The sequence below is a fragment of the Siniperca chuatsi genome, linkage group LG4 (genome assembly GCF_020085105.1).
Source record: "Siniperca chuatsi isolate FFG_IHB_CAS linkage group LG4, ASM2008510v1, whole genome shotgun sequence".
Classification (NCBI taxonomy): domain Eukaryota; kingdom Metazoa; phylum Chordata; class Actinopteri; order Centrarchiformes; family Sinipercidae; genus Siniperca; species Siniperca chuatsi.
Genome location: NC_058045.1, coordinates 14,915,700 through 14,929,843, shown reverse-complemented (window position 1 = coordinate 14,929,843; position 14,144 = coordinate 14,915,700). Strand labels below are relative to the sequence as shown.

General features: G+C 38.8%; 1 protein-coding gene across 9 annotated transcripts in view; it reads left to right on the top strand.

Moving 5' to 3' along the window:
- Positions 1-14,144, top strand: part of shank3a (SH3 and multiple ankyrin repeat domains 3a) — a 159,051-nt gene that overhangs the window by 22,670 nt on the left and 122,237 nt on the right. For all 9 annotated transcript variants that reach the window (XR_006377837.1, XR_006377836.1, XM_044194845.1 and 6 more), the window contains exons 2-3: positions 7,141-7,344; positions 11,832-11,903. Coding sequence is in view for 7 of the 9 variants with exons in the window: in XM_044194845.1 (XP_044050780.1) it covers positions 7,141-7,344; positions 11,832-11,903 (276 nt within the window). In the remaining 2 variants the exon portion in view is untranslated. The remainder of the gene's footprint in view (positions 1-7,140; positions 7,345-11,831; positions 11,904-14,144) is intronic.

Below are 14,144 nucleotides of genomic sequence, written 5' to 3'. Positions count from 1 at the left end.
CCATTATATGTTAGTTTCTCAATTGCTTAAACACATTTCTAGAAATTATGCCTCCTTTTCTCAAAACTCTAAACACAAATCCATAACTTCTCACCCAATTCCCCAAACTTCCTATTTTCAGGTCAAAATGAAGCTCTCCAGTCAAAACCATTCAATCTTGCTGAAAATCCAAACTTTAGCCTCAGACATGACACACAAGCCCTCAAAAAAAAAAACCACACACACTACAACAGTCTTACACACTGATGAGATAAATTCAAAACAATACTACAAAAACCAGTAATAAGTTATGTTGCTTGTGGTTCTCCCCCTCAAAAACCTTTTCACATGATGAACACAACAAAAGACACAACAAATGCATACATGTGCACATTTTTTATTCTTTAATGTACTGTACAGTACAATACACCAAACAACAACAAAAACATTATTCTGCCCCAGCTTCCCGTTTATGGTCTTGGACAGGCGAGAGAATTTCGTCAACATTACAGGCTATATTGGCCCTAGCCAGGCAGCGGGGGTAAAATCCTCTTGCTTGACTGATCCACCCACACATCAACTGAAATGTCTAGGCAGGCTTCTTCCTTGGCCTGGAGGAGGTGAATACAGATATGATGTTCTCAGTCATACACGTTCCACTGCCATGCTGGAAAAAAAATGGGTTTAGAAAGGGAGAGTATGCAGGCAGAAAGATGTTGGAAAACCTCGGGTTATGAAACCAGAGCAGCACGATGGAAGCTGACGTTATCCCAAACAAACAACAACGTAGCGATCTCTGGTTCTGCTGGCTCCTTCTGGTCAAGCTGGAACTCATGCTCTCTTAGACCATTAAGGAAACCAAGGAGGAGCATAGTGTTATTGGGTCCAAGAATGGCATGGCAGTGGAGTACCCCTCGTTTGCTGATGGCTGTGTACATAGTGACGTTCCCTCCTCACTGGCCAGGGACATTCACAATAGTACACCTCCCTGTTTTCCTCCCTGAAGGTTCTTATGATCGAGGCAACGGTGAAGAGACTCCAGTTTGGCTGTACTTGTTGCCCAGCCTCCCTCATAGTCATACCATGGACAAGGGCATGGTCATCTAGAGTGGCACGAATTTCAACCTGAGACTGCTTGTCTCCTTGCCCTTGCCCTTCGGCGGCGGCGGCATCCTCCTCCTCCTCCTCCTCCACTACCTCCTCCTCCTCCTCCTCCTCCTCCTCCTCCTCCACTCCCTACTGCTCCTCCTCCACCTGTGTACTCAATCTCTTCCTTCACGTTTCTCTGGATCCATTGTTCCAAAACTGAATGAACTGACTCGGGTCCTTTTATCTATCTATTGAAGGTTCTGATTGGTGTGTGATCAATTTTGACTCTTAGTGTTTCCACCTGGGTAATTGTGTGCTAATTAAGCTCAAGCTGTGCTGACTTGAGTGAACTATATTGAATGCTAGTGCTTTCTAAATGACCACATTGTGTAGGCAATGAGAAATGAAAGGATTTGTGTGTAGAGTTTTGCAGTGTCAGTTCAACAAATTTGACTCATGTGTCAAAACAGGGGAATAGTGTTTATAGTTTAGGGAAATGGGTGTGCTTTTTGATAAATGACGTTATGGTTTTGAAATTTTAGTTCAAAATCTGGTTTAGTGTTTAAGCAATCGAGGTGCTTAACTGGTGCAGTTGTATCATATGGTTTTCAGGTAGTATGTGAAGTAATAAAAACAGCCATGGAGCAACCTTACTGTTAATTCGTGAGCTAATGTAATTTAACTGGCTTTTTTTTTTTTTAGTGTGGTGTGTAAACATTTTGATTAATCAGATATTTTATTAAATTAACAATAGAATGACTGGACCAAGTATCCTAATTATGTGTGTAGAAATTACCATATTGGCCTGAACCTAAGATAAAAAGTGGGGTCCTATTTAAAGAGAAGACATTTAAATGTCATATTGAATTCACAACAGAAGATTCCAGCGCCAGGAGTGACAGATGGAGAGGTACGGTGATTGTTTTGGAAAGAGTGGCTCAAAAGTAGGCGGCATAAACCAAAGCTTCACAGGAATTATTGTGGCAACTTTAAGATCAAGGTGATTAATAAGACTCAGTGAGAATCATCAAACAACTGTCAAGTGACCAAGGAACACAGTGTCACAGAAAGTCATGTTAGAAGATGTTCGCCCAACACTTTCACTGTCAAGAAACAGATTGGTCTTATCAAATAGTCGGGCCAGCACAAGTGGTCTTTTCCTTGTTTTGTTGACTTACATTTGGGAAAGGGATCCCCTTTTCTCATATTTAAAACCCAAACAAACCAGTTGCATATGTGATTTACTCTAAAACAGCCAAATACAAAATTGGTGCAAATATCACATATTTGAAGAAAATGGACAGTAACTATACTGATACGGCATGGAAACAAGGTGCTGATATTTCATCTTCGTCTCTTACATCTACACATCTACACACTGTGATGTGTCAAACAGAACCTGCTGTCTTAATAGTAGGCAAACAAACAAACAAACTTGGTAGTTGTAGACCGGACAGTAACTTGACTTTTCTGAAACTGTTGGATTAAAATAGCCATTATCTAGAGGGGATGAGAAAGTGTCTGCTATGAAGTTCAGCTGACATTGTTGGTGCAGTTATAAACGTTTCAGTACATTGCAGCAATTACTCTTTTGGCCAGAGAGCCCTGCATGGCTTGGAACACGCAGAGTGAGAGACTGTAGATTTATCAGTGGAAATCCAGACAGTGATTTTAAATTAATCGTTGGTCCAGTTTGGTCTTGAATAAAGTTCAATCATACCGCTTTAGGTGCATGTAATGTTGGCTACATAATTCAGCCAGTGTAGAAACATAAACAAGGCTGACTGATAATTTGAAGACAAGACCCAAGTTCTCCTGGGGATAGAGGATAGAGAAGATGAGGGAATGGGGCCGTCCCATCTCCAACAAATCAGTGAACTTTGAAAATGCTGACAATCTAAGCCTTGTATGACTGTATGTTTTTCATTTTCAGTGGTAGCAGAGACTAGAGGCTCTGCTGTATATTGAATGAATAATTTCACAGATGAAGTTCTTTATTGAATATTTATATTTATGCCCTTGAATGAAAGTTTTACTACTGATGCTTCAATGATTACCAAAACAGTAACAGCACTGTACAAACAGGTGGGATGAGGTGCTGGCAGGAAAGAAGACGTGATGCAGTGAACGGGTGGACAGCATGCTGAGGTGTCAGGGTTTCATTCTAGCGGCAGTTGTGTTTTTTATGTGGATTCGAGCAAACTCAATTTACACACAAACAGACAAGGAGACACAGTCAAACACAGATTAACAAGGACGAGCAATGTACACAGACTCAAGGACCCACAATTACATAAATGTACATCTTGTGCTGCCAACTTCGAGAACTATAATCCTGGTTATTTTGCACAACAGATGTGGCTATACATGGGGCTGATAAGAATAATTGAAAGTCACCCTATATTGTTTGACCACTTTCCCAGTTTTAGATGTGTGCTTGAAAATGCTGTGCACACGTGCATTGTGTGTACAATGAGAGAAGAATTTCTTGTATGGTGTATTTGCATTGAAAGATGACACTTAGACACTTAAACATATACTGAAGGAGAGGAAACATATTTCAAAAACAACAAATAAAGAACAAATAGATAAATACGTAAATAAATTAACAACAAGAAGATGCCTCTCATAGCTACAATTAACAATCCATGTCTCTTTCCTTTTCTTAAAAAAAGCTCTTTGATGTCCCTCCCTTGTTTTGAGTCACCCTCTATACTGATAAGTAATCAACAGTGCCTAACTCTCTCTGTGTAACTGTGTTTTATTAGAAGTTGTAGTTTTCTGATTCCTACTGTATGTAGTGTGTACTGTCTCCAGTATAGAAATACTGTACCTTCTGCTCAGTGTTATAACAGTGTCCAGACTCCTCCAGAAATCCTGGAGGTAATATGTTTTGTTCAAAGTCACTATTAAAGAGGAGATGATGTTCACCTCAAGGAGCTTTTTTTTAACCTGTCACAGTTTACTCTCCACAGTAGCACCCTATTATTTTTGTACAGTATGTATCAGTTTTCACTTTCTATAATTACTTACTCACTTGACTTTGCTAGCTCTGACTCTTTCTGATTGAGTTTAATTTCTCTCAAGTCCTACACAAGGCTAATAACATACAAGGTCATTTTGCCATGAGTGAGCTTGTTTTATGGGTATTTCCATGGCTTTTGTTTTTGAGGTGAACTTTTCAAGGGTTGACCTCCTACATGTAGCAATTTGCTTGTGGTGAAAGAAGTGAGAAATGACTTCTGGTAAAGGATGGAAGCCTTGTTGTTAAAAAACACATGCACTCAACCAGATATTCAGTGAACATTTATCTTAAAGATGTCTCATGCCTTAACAAAATCAACACAGTCCACATACAGAAAAAAATATATAATAGGCATGCACACGCACAATAGAGAAGACAATTCATTAGGCTATGCAGGATGATAAGTCTCATAATAACATTTGATCATATATTCTTTTTTTGAAGTTACAGATATGTGTTTTTGTTTGTTTCTGTGTGTGTGTCTGTATTCATTCATTGCTGTGTGGCTGTTTGTAGATGGTAAAAGCTCACCGTTTCGACAAGACTATCCCAAGAGGCCTTCTTAAACCTAAGCCTTCAGTCTCTCCAACCCTCCATCATCTCTCAGTGTAATGAAAAAGACAACCTATCTCAAAGAGAAGATGCAGCTTTTTTATAGCTTTTCAAAGCTGTATTTGATGTTAGTTTTTGTTACATTGGGGGAAAACCTCTTCCTATCTCTTGTGTTCCCCAGGTTTTCAAGTAGACAGTGCCAGTACATTAGAAAAGTAGCCAACAGAGGGTTGAAGTTTGGAAATTTTGCTGCAAATTGGCATCTCTATGCATAAACACAGATTTAAACCCCTGGAATTTTGTGAATTATCCTGAAGGTTGCTGTTTTGATGGATTGTTACCACTACTCAGATTGGAAATAATTGTCACCATCAATGTAAACATTACTAAGAGATAACTAAAATGGTAGTGTCGAAAGGCAAGCAGTAGGCTTTTATTTTGGAGGAAAGATATGTGGCTGAAAGGGTTATATTATTGAGCTGCTTGTTACCACAACCTTTAAAGTAGCTATAGGCAGTTACAGTGCAGCAGTTGTCTTCTGTACTATATATAGCCAATTTTGTAGAATTTCCACTGCAACCAGACCAACGCAGATAGAGGCCTCCTAACAGAACGATAAAGAATCAGCATGTTTATGGTGTACAGTAGCACAGGCTTTTTGTAGGCTGTAGAGATATACATTTTAGTAATGGCTGGATTTGATGGCCTCACACAGCCAGACTACATGTCATGAGCTCAGTTTTCATGAAGCGATTAAAGTCCGGAAAAAACGACTTGAGAACCAATTTAGCCCAATCAGTTACTTATCAACCAATCAGTGAAAGTTTAGATGATAACATGACTCACTGGCTCTCTAAACTCCCAACATCATTATCTACTACATGTCTGAAGGAGGAAACTGTTGATCATCTGCTGCTTTTTTTATCAATAAGATTTATCATATCAAGGGTAATAGCACTTCTATTTTTGCAGTTTCCTTTCCCCTGAATTGCTTTAGGCTTATACCACTGTGTGATCTAATGGATACCATGCTGAACAAGACTGGTTCACCTAGTTCTCTTGTCATTATCCCTTTACAACTGTTAAGAGAGGTAATACGGGCTGTTGGCACTAATCTGCACTCTAATCTGTAATAAAAGACCACCTTCTTCTGGATGTTTACCAGACATTTTGAAATGTCTTATGTTCAACTGCTGCTAAAGACAACATTTCTTTTCATATCTATCACATCTATGCAGATGATGCTTAGATAATCATTCAAACCATGAATGGTGTCAAAATGATGTCAAAAAGCTGTCAGTCAAACAATCCTGAAGATTGGAGCTGAACATCTCTGCCATCAAATACAGCCACTCCTTTGCCACCTCACCCTAACATTATGTCTGCCTTAGTGTGTCTAGGTTTTTATTTTGCTAAGTTCAAGCCTGGAGCAACATACAAAGACATTTGTTCAGTCATGTTTTCTTAGTAATACTGTGTGAATTCTACATGATTATATGTCTTTGCACTTGCTCCTACTGTTATACTTTTTTTAAATGGAACAGAACTGCCTGTGTGTATCTGCATCTGGCCTGTGGTTGTTATAGTAGTTGCTGTGTTGCTGTGAGGAGAGGTGATTTCTCAACAGTTGTGTCTGAGTGTCAGAAACATAGTGGTGCTGAACAGGATAGAGTTGAGGTTCTGAATCAATATAGCAGGCAGCATTGATTGATTTATTACTTGTGGGTTTTGAACACTCCCTCTCACTCACTCTCTCTCTGCTCTCTCTCTCAGGCTCAGGCTCCACAATGTGGTAAATACAGGGAAGTGCTCTGCCTAGCCACAATAACCATAGTCCTTCACACTCTGAACAGACTGGAAAACAGCATAGTAATTTATTTCAAGTGTTAAATTTAGCATGACATTCCAGTCTGTGAGGTTCAGTTAACAGTCAACCAACCTTTATCTCATTTCTTAATATCAGTAGTTTATGGAAAAGACCACTAAGGTTATATGTTAGAGTTTCCTACCTGTGAACTGTTTCATTTATGACTGGAGACAGAGCTACTGCAGCCATTGGTGTAGCAGTTACATATTGCCCAGCTTAATTTTCAGAGCATGAATAATGCACACTCACATGTAGCCTCAAATTTTGTTGCTGAAAAATGGGTATCAGGAGAATGTTTCTTTAAGAGCTTTTGCTTATATTATTTTGTTGACTTCAGTATGGTAACTACCACTGCCTTTTAGGATGACCTTTTGTGAAAAGTAATGGATAATGGTAAAATGCTACCATACCTATGTGAATTGCTTATTATAATAAAAGACCTAACTTCTCCCCAGGGCATGACAATGGAAGTTCAATAAATTCCTCTCTGATGAAAGAGGTCCTATTTAATATTCTAGCACATTTTTCAGCACCTAAATGTTATGTGAATCAGTAAAGTATCACTCTTCAATCTCTTAGAAAAAAAACATGTGCTTAACCTTCTCCCCTCTTTTGCTCTTGTCTGCAGAAATGTATGAAATTCAATGTGGATGCTCCTATTTGGCTGTCCAAGCAGCGGATCCTGTGTACTCTCAACCAGAGCCTGAAGGATGTACTCAACTATGGCCTATTCCAGCCGGCTTACAACGGCAAGGCTGGCAAGTTTCTGGATGAGGAGAGACAGCTAAGGGAATACCCCTTCCCATCCATCGCTCCTGTACCTTACCTGGAGGTAGGTATGGATCATGTGTATGTATGAGTGTCAGTAGGAGAGATCAAGAGGTGGAAAGAGAGGTGGTACATGCCACCACACCATACACCATACCACACTTTACAAATCTTCCACCCACCTGTGATCAGGTGAAGAAAATATCACATCATATCATATCCTGTTTCACTCTTAAAGACCCGCAGTAGTACTGTGTTGTGGATAACGATGGGTTTCCCTGGTACTAGTGTTACAGCAGAGAGGGTGTTCTCACAGCTTGAGATATTAGTAACATTAGTATAGTAATACGTAGATCGTACTGCAAAATGTGACGTGCAGTGCATCTGTGGCTTTCGGGGGGCGAGGGCCCCTGGGATTTGGGGCCATTTACCTGCTTTGCCAGGTGAGTAATCCAGCCTTTGGAGAAAGAGAAGAGACTGATCAGATATACAAAAAATGTAGGAGTGAACTTCCTTAAAAAATGTTGAATTACTAGGTAACAACAACATGAGGGTATATGCAGCCCCCCAATATTCAACTTAATCATTTCAAATTGACCTTTAAGGGCCACTGTAGTGGTGCCTCAGGATATTTTCTTCATATAGACTAAACACGCAGTGCCTGTTAATCATGAATTGTGAATCATCTTATAAGCTATTGTTATTGAAGTATCTGGGGTAGTCTTTTTGAAGTTGTCTATATGCGTGTGTATGCATCACAGGCACACATATGCAGGCTCACACATGTTGGTGTGGGTTATGTGCATCATTGTGCATGCAGCATATGTTTTTTTTTTTGTCATGGTGTGTCAGTCAAACCTAGCAGCAATAATACCACGCTCAATGACAGTGTGTTGACTGCAGCAGCTGTCATCTTTCTGAGATAATTGTTGTGCTTGTCCATCAGGGTTTTTGATGTGAGAGAAACACAGGCATATAAAGATGTCTTGCTTTACAGACAGTGGTGTAAAGATGTCAGGTGGTTTTCTGACTGGGCGTCTTTGTTTTCACTAGTTTTATGATGTGTCAAGAGATGGAGAGCAATAAAGATTTATTTTCCCCCTTGAGCCTCAGTTTAATGTCAATCCCTGATGCATTGGGAGATACTGCTATTATTATTAACTACATTATTGCTTATGATAGTCCCAGCTTGCTTCGGAAATTGTAATATATCTCTTTAATAAAAAGGCTTTCCTATGTTTTCTTTGGTGGTACAGTTTTGACTATATCAACAATGATGAAATGTATAAGAATGTTGCAGGCTAGCGCTAGACCTATTTGTATTCTTCTCTTCTTTTTGTATCATTAATTGTTCTCCCTCACCCTCCCTTCTTATCATGGCTCTTGTTATTTCAGATTTGATATACTGTTCCAGTTGGGCACTTCAGCGGCAGTCAGTCAACAAAAGCAGACCTTTGAAAACTTTCAGGCAGGAGTTTCTTTCCAGGATTTCACCAGCCTTGATGATTTGTCATAGAATCAGAGACATATTTTTTAATGAATGCTAATATAGACTTGATTCAGAGGTGTTGAGAATTGACAACCCACCTTTAGTAAAACATTGTTTGATGTAACACACAAAAGCTGTTCATGGCTAAAACTATTTTTTGAGGAACTCAAGTAATTTGAGTAATAAGAATCCTTTATTCAGACATGCTGTGTATTAACTATCTGAGCTGAAAGCGATTATGATGGAAGAAAGGGGTGGTGGGGAGAAGAGAGTAAAACCTTCCATGTAACATCTATAGCCACACAACAACATATAGCCTGATAGGGTCAGATGTCTCTGACTAAGGGGTTATACCAGTAGAACAGCACTGACACATGCCAATACTTCAGGCATATGTCATTAAAACAACAGTTAAACTGTACACAACGAAGGATGTCTTTTTTTGTATGAGTGTGTACCAGGGAAGAAGTTAGTTTATGGAATGGATATTATGGATTTTTGTTAATATAGAATATTCACTGTTTGCATCGTACATTTCTTGTTCACTCTGAACTGTACTTGTTTTATCTGTATCATCTCTAACTTTGAGTCTATGGTTGTACTTGCAAAAGCTTACGATCTAGCTGAATACGTGTGGCCTCTGATTAGTTGTGTGTGTTAGTGTCAACTGCTACTCTGTTGGAGCACTGTATGTGTCATTGATTGACCAGCAGTTATTCCCTGAGGCCTGTGGTGTGTAGAGATGATTGATAGGTTTGGATTAGCACCTTAAAACCCCCTCTGCTCTGTCGTCGATTTGGTAACACCACACATCGGTGGTCGAAAAAGATGTGCACACACTAACACAAAGAACTGAAATACATTGTGAGTCCTGGGCAGTGAAAGTTACACATTTTCAAAGCTATTACAGGCTGTCAGTGTTCAGTGAAACCTGTCTATTAAACAAGCAGCTTGCAACAGACTTAATGAATGATCTGGCTTTTGACAAGTTGGGAAATGGTCCAGAGACCAGAGCTGCATAGTACAGAAAACAGAAACCATGCCAGATGATTTTGCAGTGGTGAAAGCTGTCATTGTAAAAGTGCAGAAGTCATTTTTAACAGTCCTTAAGAAACTTAATATTTACATTAAGGCATTTAAAAATGTTGTGAAGAAATTCCTTATAATTACCTGAATATAACTACATCTAAATACAAATATGAGTACCTTTTGTTGTCTTAAAATATTTAGTACCAGAAAAACATAAATATGTCTCAGTGGGCTAAAGCACATGCCATACACAGTAATTGCATTCCAGATTTCACTCTAAACATGGTCAAAAATCATCCAATTTATAAACATTGATATTGCAACACCGCGATGTGGAAAGGGCTTTGATATTTTTTAAAACTTTCGTCAATGTATTGTTAATTAGAGATGCAACAATACAAATACAATTTGGTTTGATTCACAGTAGATGAGTTGCTGCTTTTTGTCTCAGAAAATTGCTTGTAGCCACAAGACAACTCTAGTGGTTAAATAATCCATCCCCAGTTCGCACTGCTAACATAGCTAGTTGATAAGATTTTGTTGCAATTTTCAGCTCTATGATGTGAATTGTCACAATTTTATATTGCATAATTTTTGCCACAATATTCTTTTTTACCTTCTCATTACCTTTTAACTTTTTGTTATACAGTATGCTGTGTTTTCAGGATTGGTATAATCCAATCAATGTCTGGCCATCAGAGTTCAATGTTGTTGTTTTTTAACTTCTATTAACTATTTCATATACCACATTGACATTTCATTTGTATGAACAATTTTCAGTAAAAGTGGGGGAAAAACACTTCTATTTATTAAATGAATCCCCTCGCCTTTTCTAATTTGTCAAACCCGTATGCAATGTTCCTCCTGCGCATTTATTCAGTTGAAATTGAAAACCTTTTTTTATTGTTTTGCAATTTCTATTTTATGCTTAAGCTTCAAGGACCAGAAGATACATTTTCAAGAAGATGCAATATGTGGAAAAGATGACAAGCAGGAGCACTGGAAAAAGATGACAGCTGTATACAGGGAGATATTTGGTTATTAAATGAGTCAAAATTTCAGTTTCTGTCTCTGCTCTCTCTCGCCTTCTCTCTCATAAGACAATATTTAATTAAAAATTATTTGACATAGTTTGGTCTGAGGAGCTAAAATCTTTCTCCAAAAACCTAGGCGTAATTTTTGACTACCAGCTGAAATTTGATAAACACGTCACGACAGTTGGTCAGTCCTGCTACTTTCACCTTAGTAATATTGCAAAAATATGCCCACTGTTATCTCTCCAGCAGTTGGAAATCCATGCGTTTGTGTCCTCCAGCTTAGACTACTGTAATGCTATTTATTCCTGCCTAAGCCAAGACACTGTTACCCGGTTACGATTAATCCAAAACTCTCCAGCGAGATTACTCACTTAGACCTCATATTGCTCTCACATCACCCTGGTTCTGATGTCACTACACTGGCTTCTGATTAAATTTAGGTTTCAATTCAAGATCCTCCTCCTCATCTATAAGGCTTTCAATAATCTTGCTCCAGAGTATATTAGCGAACTGCTAATGCCTCATACCTCTGTTAGGCCTCTCAGGTCCTCTGAACGAGGCCTGCTAGTTGTACCTCGTTCAAGACTGAAATCACTGGGGGACTGCGTTCGCTGTCCTGGGTCCCAGGCTGTGGAACAGTCTCCCCATGGGAGTCAGGTCAGCAAACTCTCTTGGGAGTTTTAAGTCACAGCTAGTCAGACCTATCTCTTTTGTTTTTGTGCTTGAGTCATGTACACCATTTAGATTTTTGTTTTGTTCTTTTAACATTTTATCCTTTTGTACTTTGTAACCTAGGTTTTGAAATGTGCTATATAAATAAAATTGTACTTACTTACTGATACTGTGTGACAAATGAATTTGGAATGACTTTAATAATTAACACTATTATTGTTTATTTTGTTTGTAGAGTTTTTGTTAGGCAGTCAAGACACAAACAAAAAGAAAGGGTTAAAATTAAACTGCTTAGCATCTTCTTTTGTTCTTGTTGTGTTTCAGTTCCGCTATAAAAGACGTGTCTACACCCAGACTCACCTGGATGAAAAGCAGCTGTCTAAGCTTCACACCAAGGTAAGCTGTGCACTGTGTCATCCTGACATTTGAAGAGCTTATGCTTTGTGTAACCTTCTAAACTGAGTGAATGACACATATGCAGTACAAAAAACTGTGGTCAAAGTTTGGATAGCATGGTGGCCAAGTAGCTACAGCAAGTGCAGGGAGGCTCTGGTTACGTTTTATTCTCTAATCTTTCTAAGATGCTTGAAAAGACGACATCAGTAATCACTCAGCTATGTGCGTTTATTGGTTCATTCATGTGTAATTGAAGTTCTCTATTTAGGCCATGCAGAGCCCTAAGAGCTTTGTATAAGGACAATGTGTGCTCTTACACAAGGCAGCATGGTAGATGTCACACAGGCATGAACTGGATCTATTTTGTGCTGCTATAGCATGTTAAAATGAACAGGTGGAGATTAAAGTCATCGTGGTTTCACTTATATCCGGTCATGTGTATCACTGCAGTCCTATGTAATTGCTTCTGTCAAAATACTCAGCAGGTAGTACTATAATTTTCTTCCTTGTTGGCTTAATATGTAAAGCACATCACCAGCACACTAATGTTTTATTGTGAAAGTAAGACATACTGGGCATTTATGCAACCTTCTGTCAAATAATACTGACAAAGTCTGTATCAAATTTGATCTCCGATCAGGTTTAGAATATTTATATATAACAAACATTTGTGTATTAGTGGTTTGTTGATTACTGACTGGGTATGAACAGATGCATAAGGTATGAACTGTTGGATAGGCAAGCTTATAGACAGCAACAAAAAGGCAGTCCAAACTGGCAAACAGAACCAAAGAGGCAATGCTGGCAGACGGTGGTCAAGCTCAGGCAGGTGGTCACAAACACAGATACAGAGAGGCAGAATAGGACTAATAAGACTGGCACGGTAAGGCGTGACCTAGACAATCTAGCAGTGTGGCTGTGTTCAGAATCACATACTAACGTACTATTCATACTAAGTATGATGTCAAACTGAGTATGTAGTGCTTTCTGCATAGTAGTGGATTTTGTGTATACGAAAAATGCTCGGATGTATACTAGATTAGCAAGAATTGAGTATGGCACGGGAAGAGTATGCGCCGTGGCGATCATGTGATGCAGTCGCATGACTGTCTTGCATGAGTATACTTCAGTGTAAAGATTCTGCTGGCATACTTATTGGTTAATTTAGTAGGCAGTATGCAGTACATACTGATTGAGTATTTAGTAGGAACTATGTTAGTATGCGATTTCAAACACAGCCTGTGACTACTGGCCAGTGTTGCCAACTTTCGCGAGACAAACCACAGCTTCAAAAACAAGCCCAAAAGAAGCCCAATATTAATATAGTCTGTTACAGCCTCAATGTAAACAGGCTCAATAAATGTGCCATATGTGATTGTTGGACTACTCACAAAGCGTGATGTAATCTGATTACATTTAGTCTGTATAGCCAGAATATAAAAAGCCTGTAACAATGCTAACTAGGAAGAATCATGTGCTCCATTAACTTCTTTTATGATCTATAAAAAAAATTAATAAATCTGAGTAGCCCATATTATTTGGTACAAATAAAATTCAAATAGCCACCGATAATGGCTCGGATAAATGCCTTCATTCTAAAATGAAAGATGTGTTTAAATTTAATTAGAAACAACCAACCTATAAACTATTGTATTAACGTACTGTTTGTCAGTGTATGTCAAAATGTCTGAGAGCAATGTCAATTCATAAGAATGGTGCATTCTAAAAATAAAACTCTAAACCTATGAAATCCGGCTCGTAACTGGGAAGTAACCACAATACAACCAGATCGGTTAGGCTACAACATGACTGACATGAAATAGATTTTTCACTAATGAGGAGGAGGAGGAGGGGGCGGCATAGGTCCACATGGGGATTTGTGGGAGGGTGAATTACACTACAGCACTGATATTATTTTTGAGGCTGTGAGCCGACTGTGTCAATCAATGCACTGGAGAAAATAGCGATCATTAATGTAAAAAAATTAAGTCGCAGATTTTCCTAACAAGCAACCATATTTTTTAAAACAAGCCCAAAACCCACAAACAACCGCAAACTGTGATTTTTTTCAGGTGACTTAAAAAAAGAAGCCCAAAGTCGCGGATTATAAGTGGACTTGGCAACTCTGCTACTGGCTGGGCTCTGTATATACTATGATTAATTAAGTAATGGGGAACAGGTGTGCAAGCAGGTGACTTATCAGGTGATCGTCTGAAGCAGGAACTCAGTGGGGATGACTAG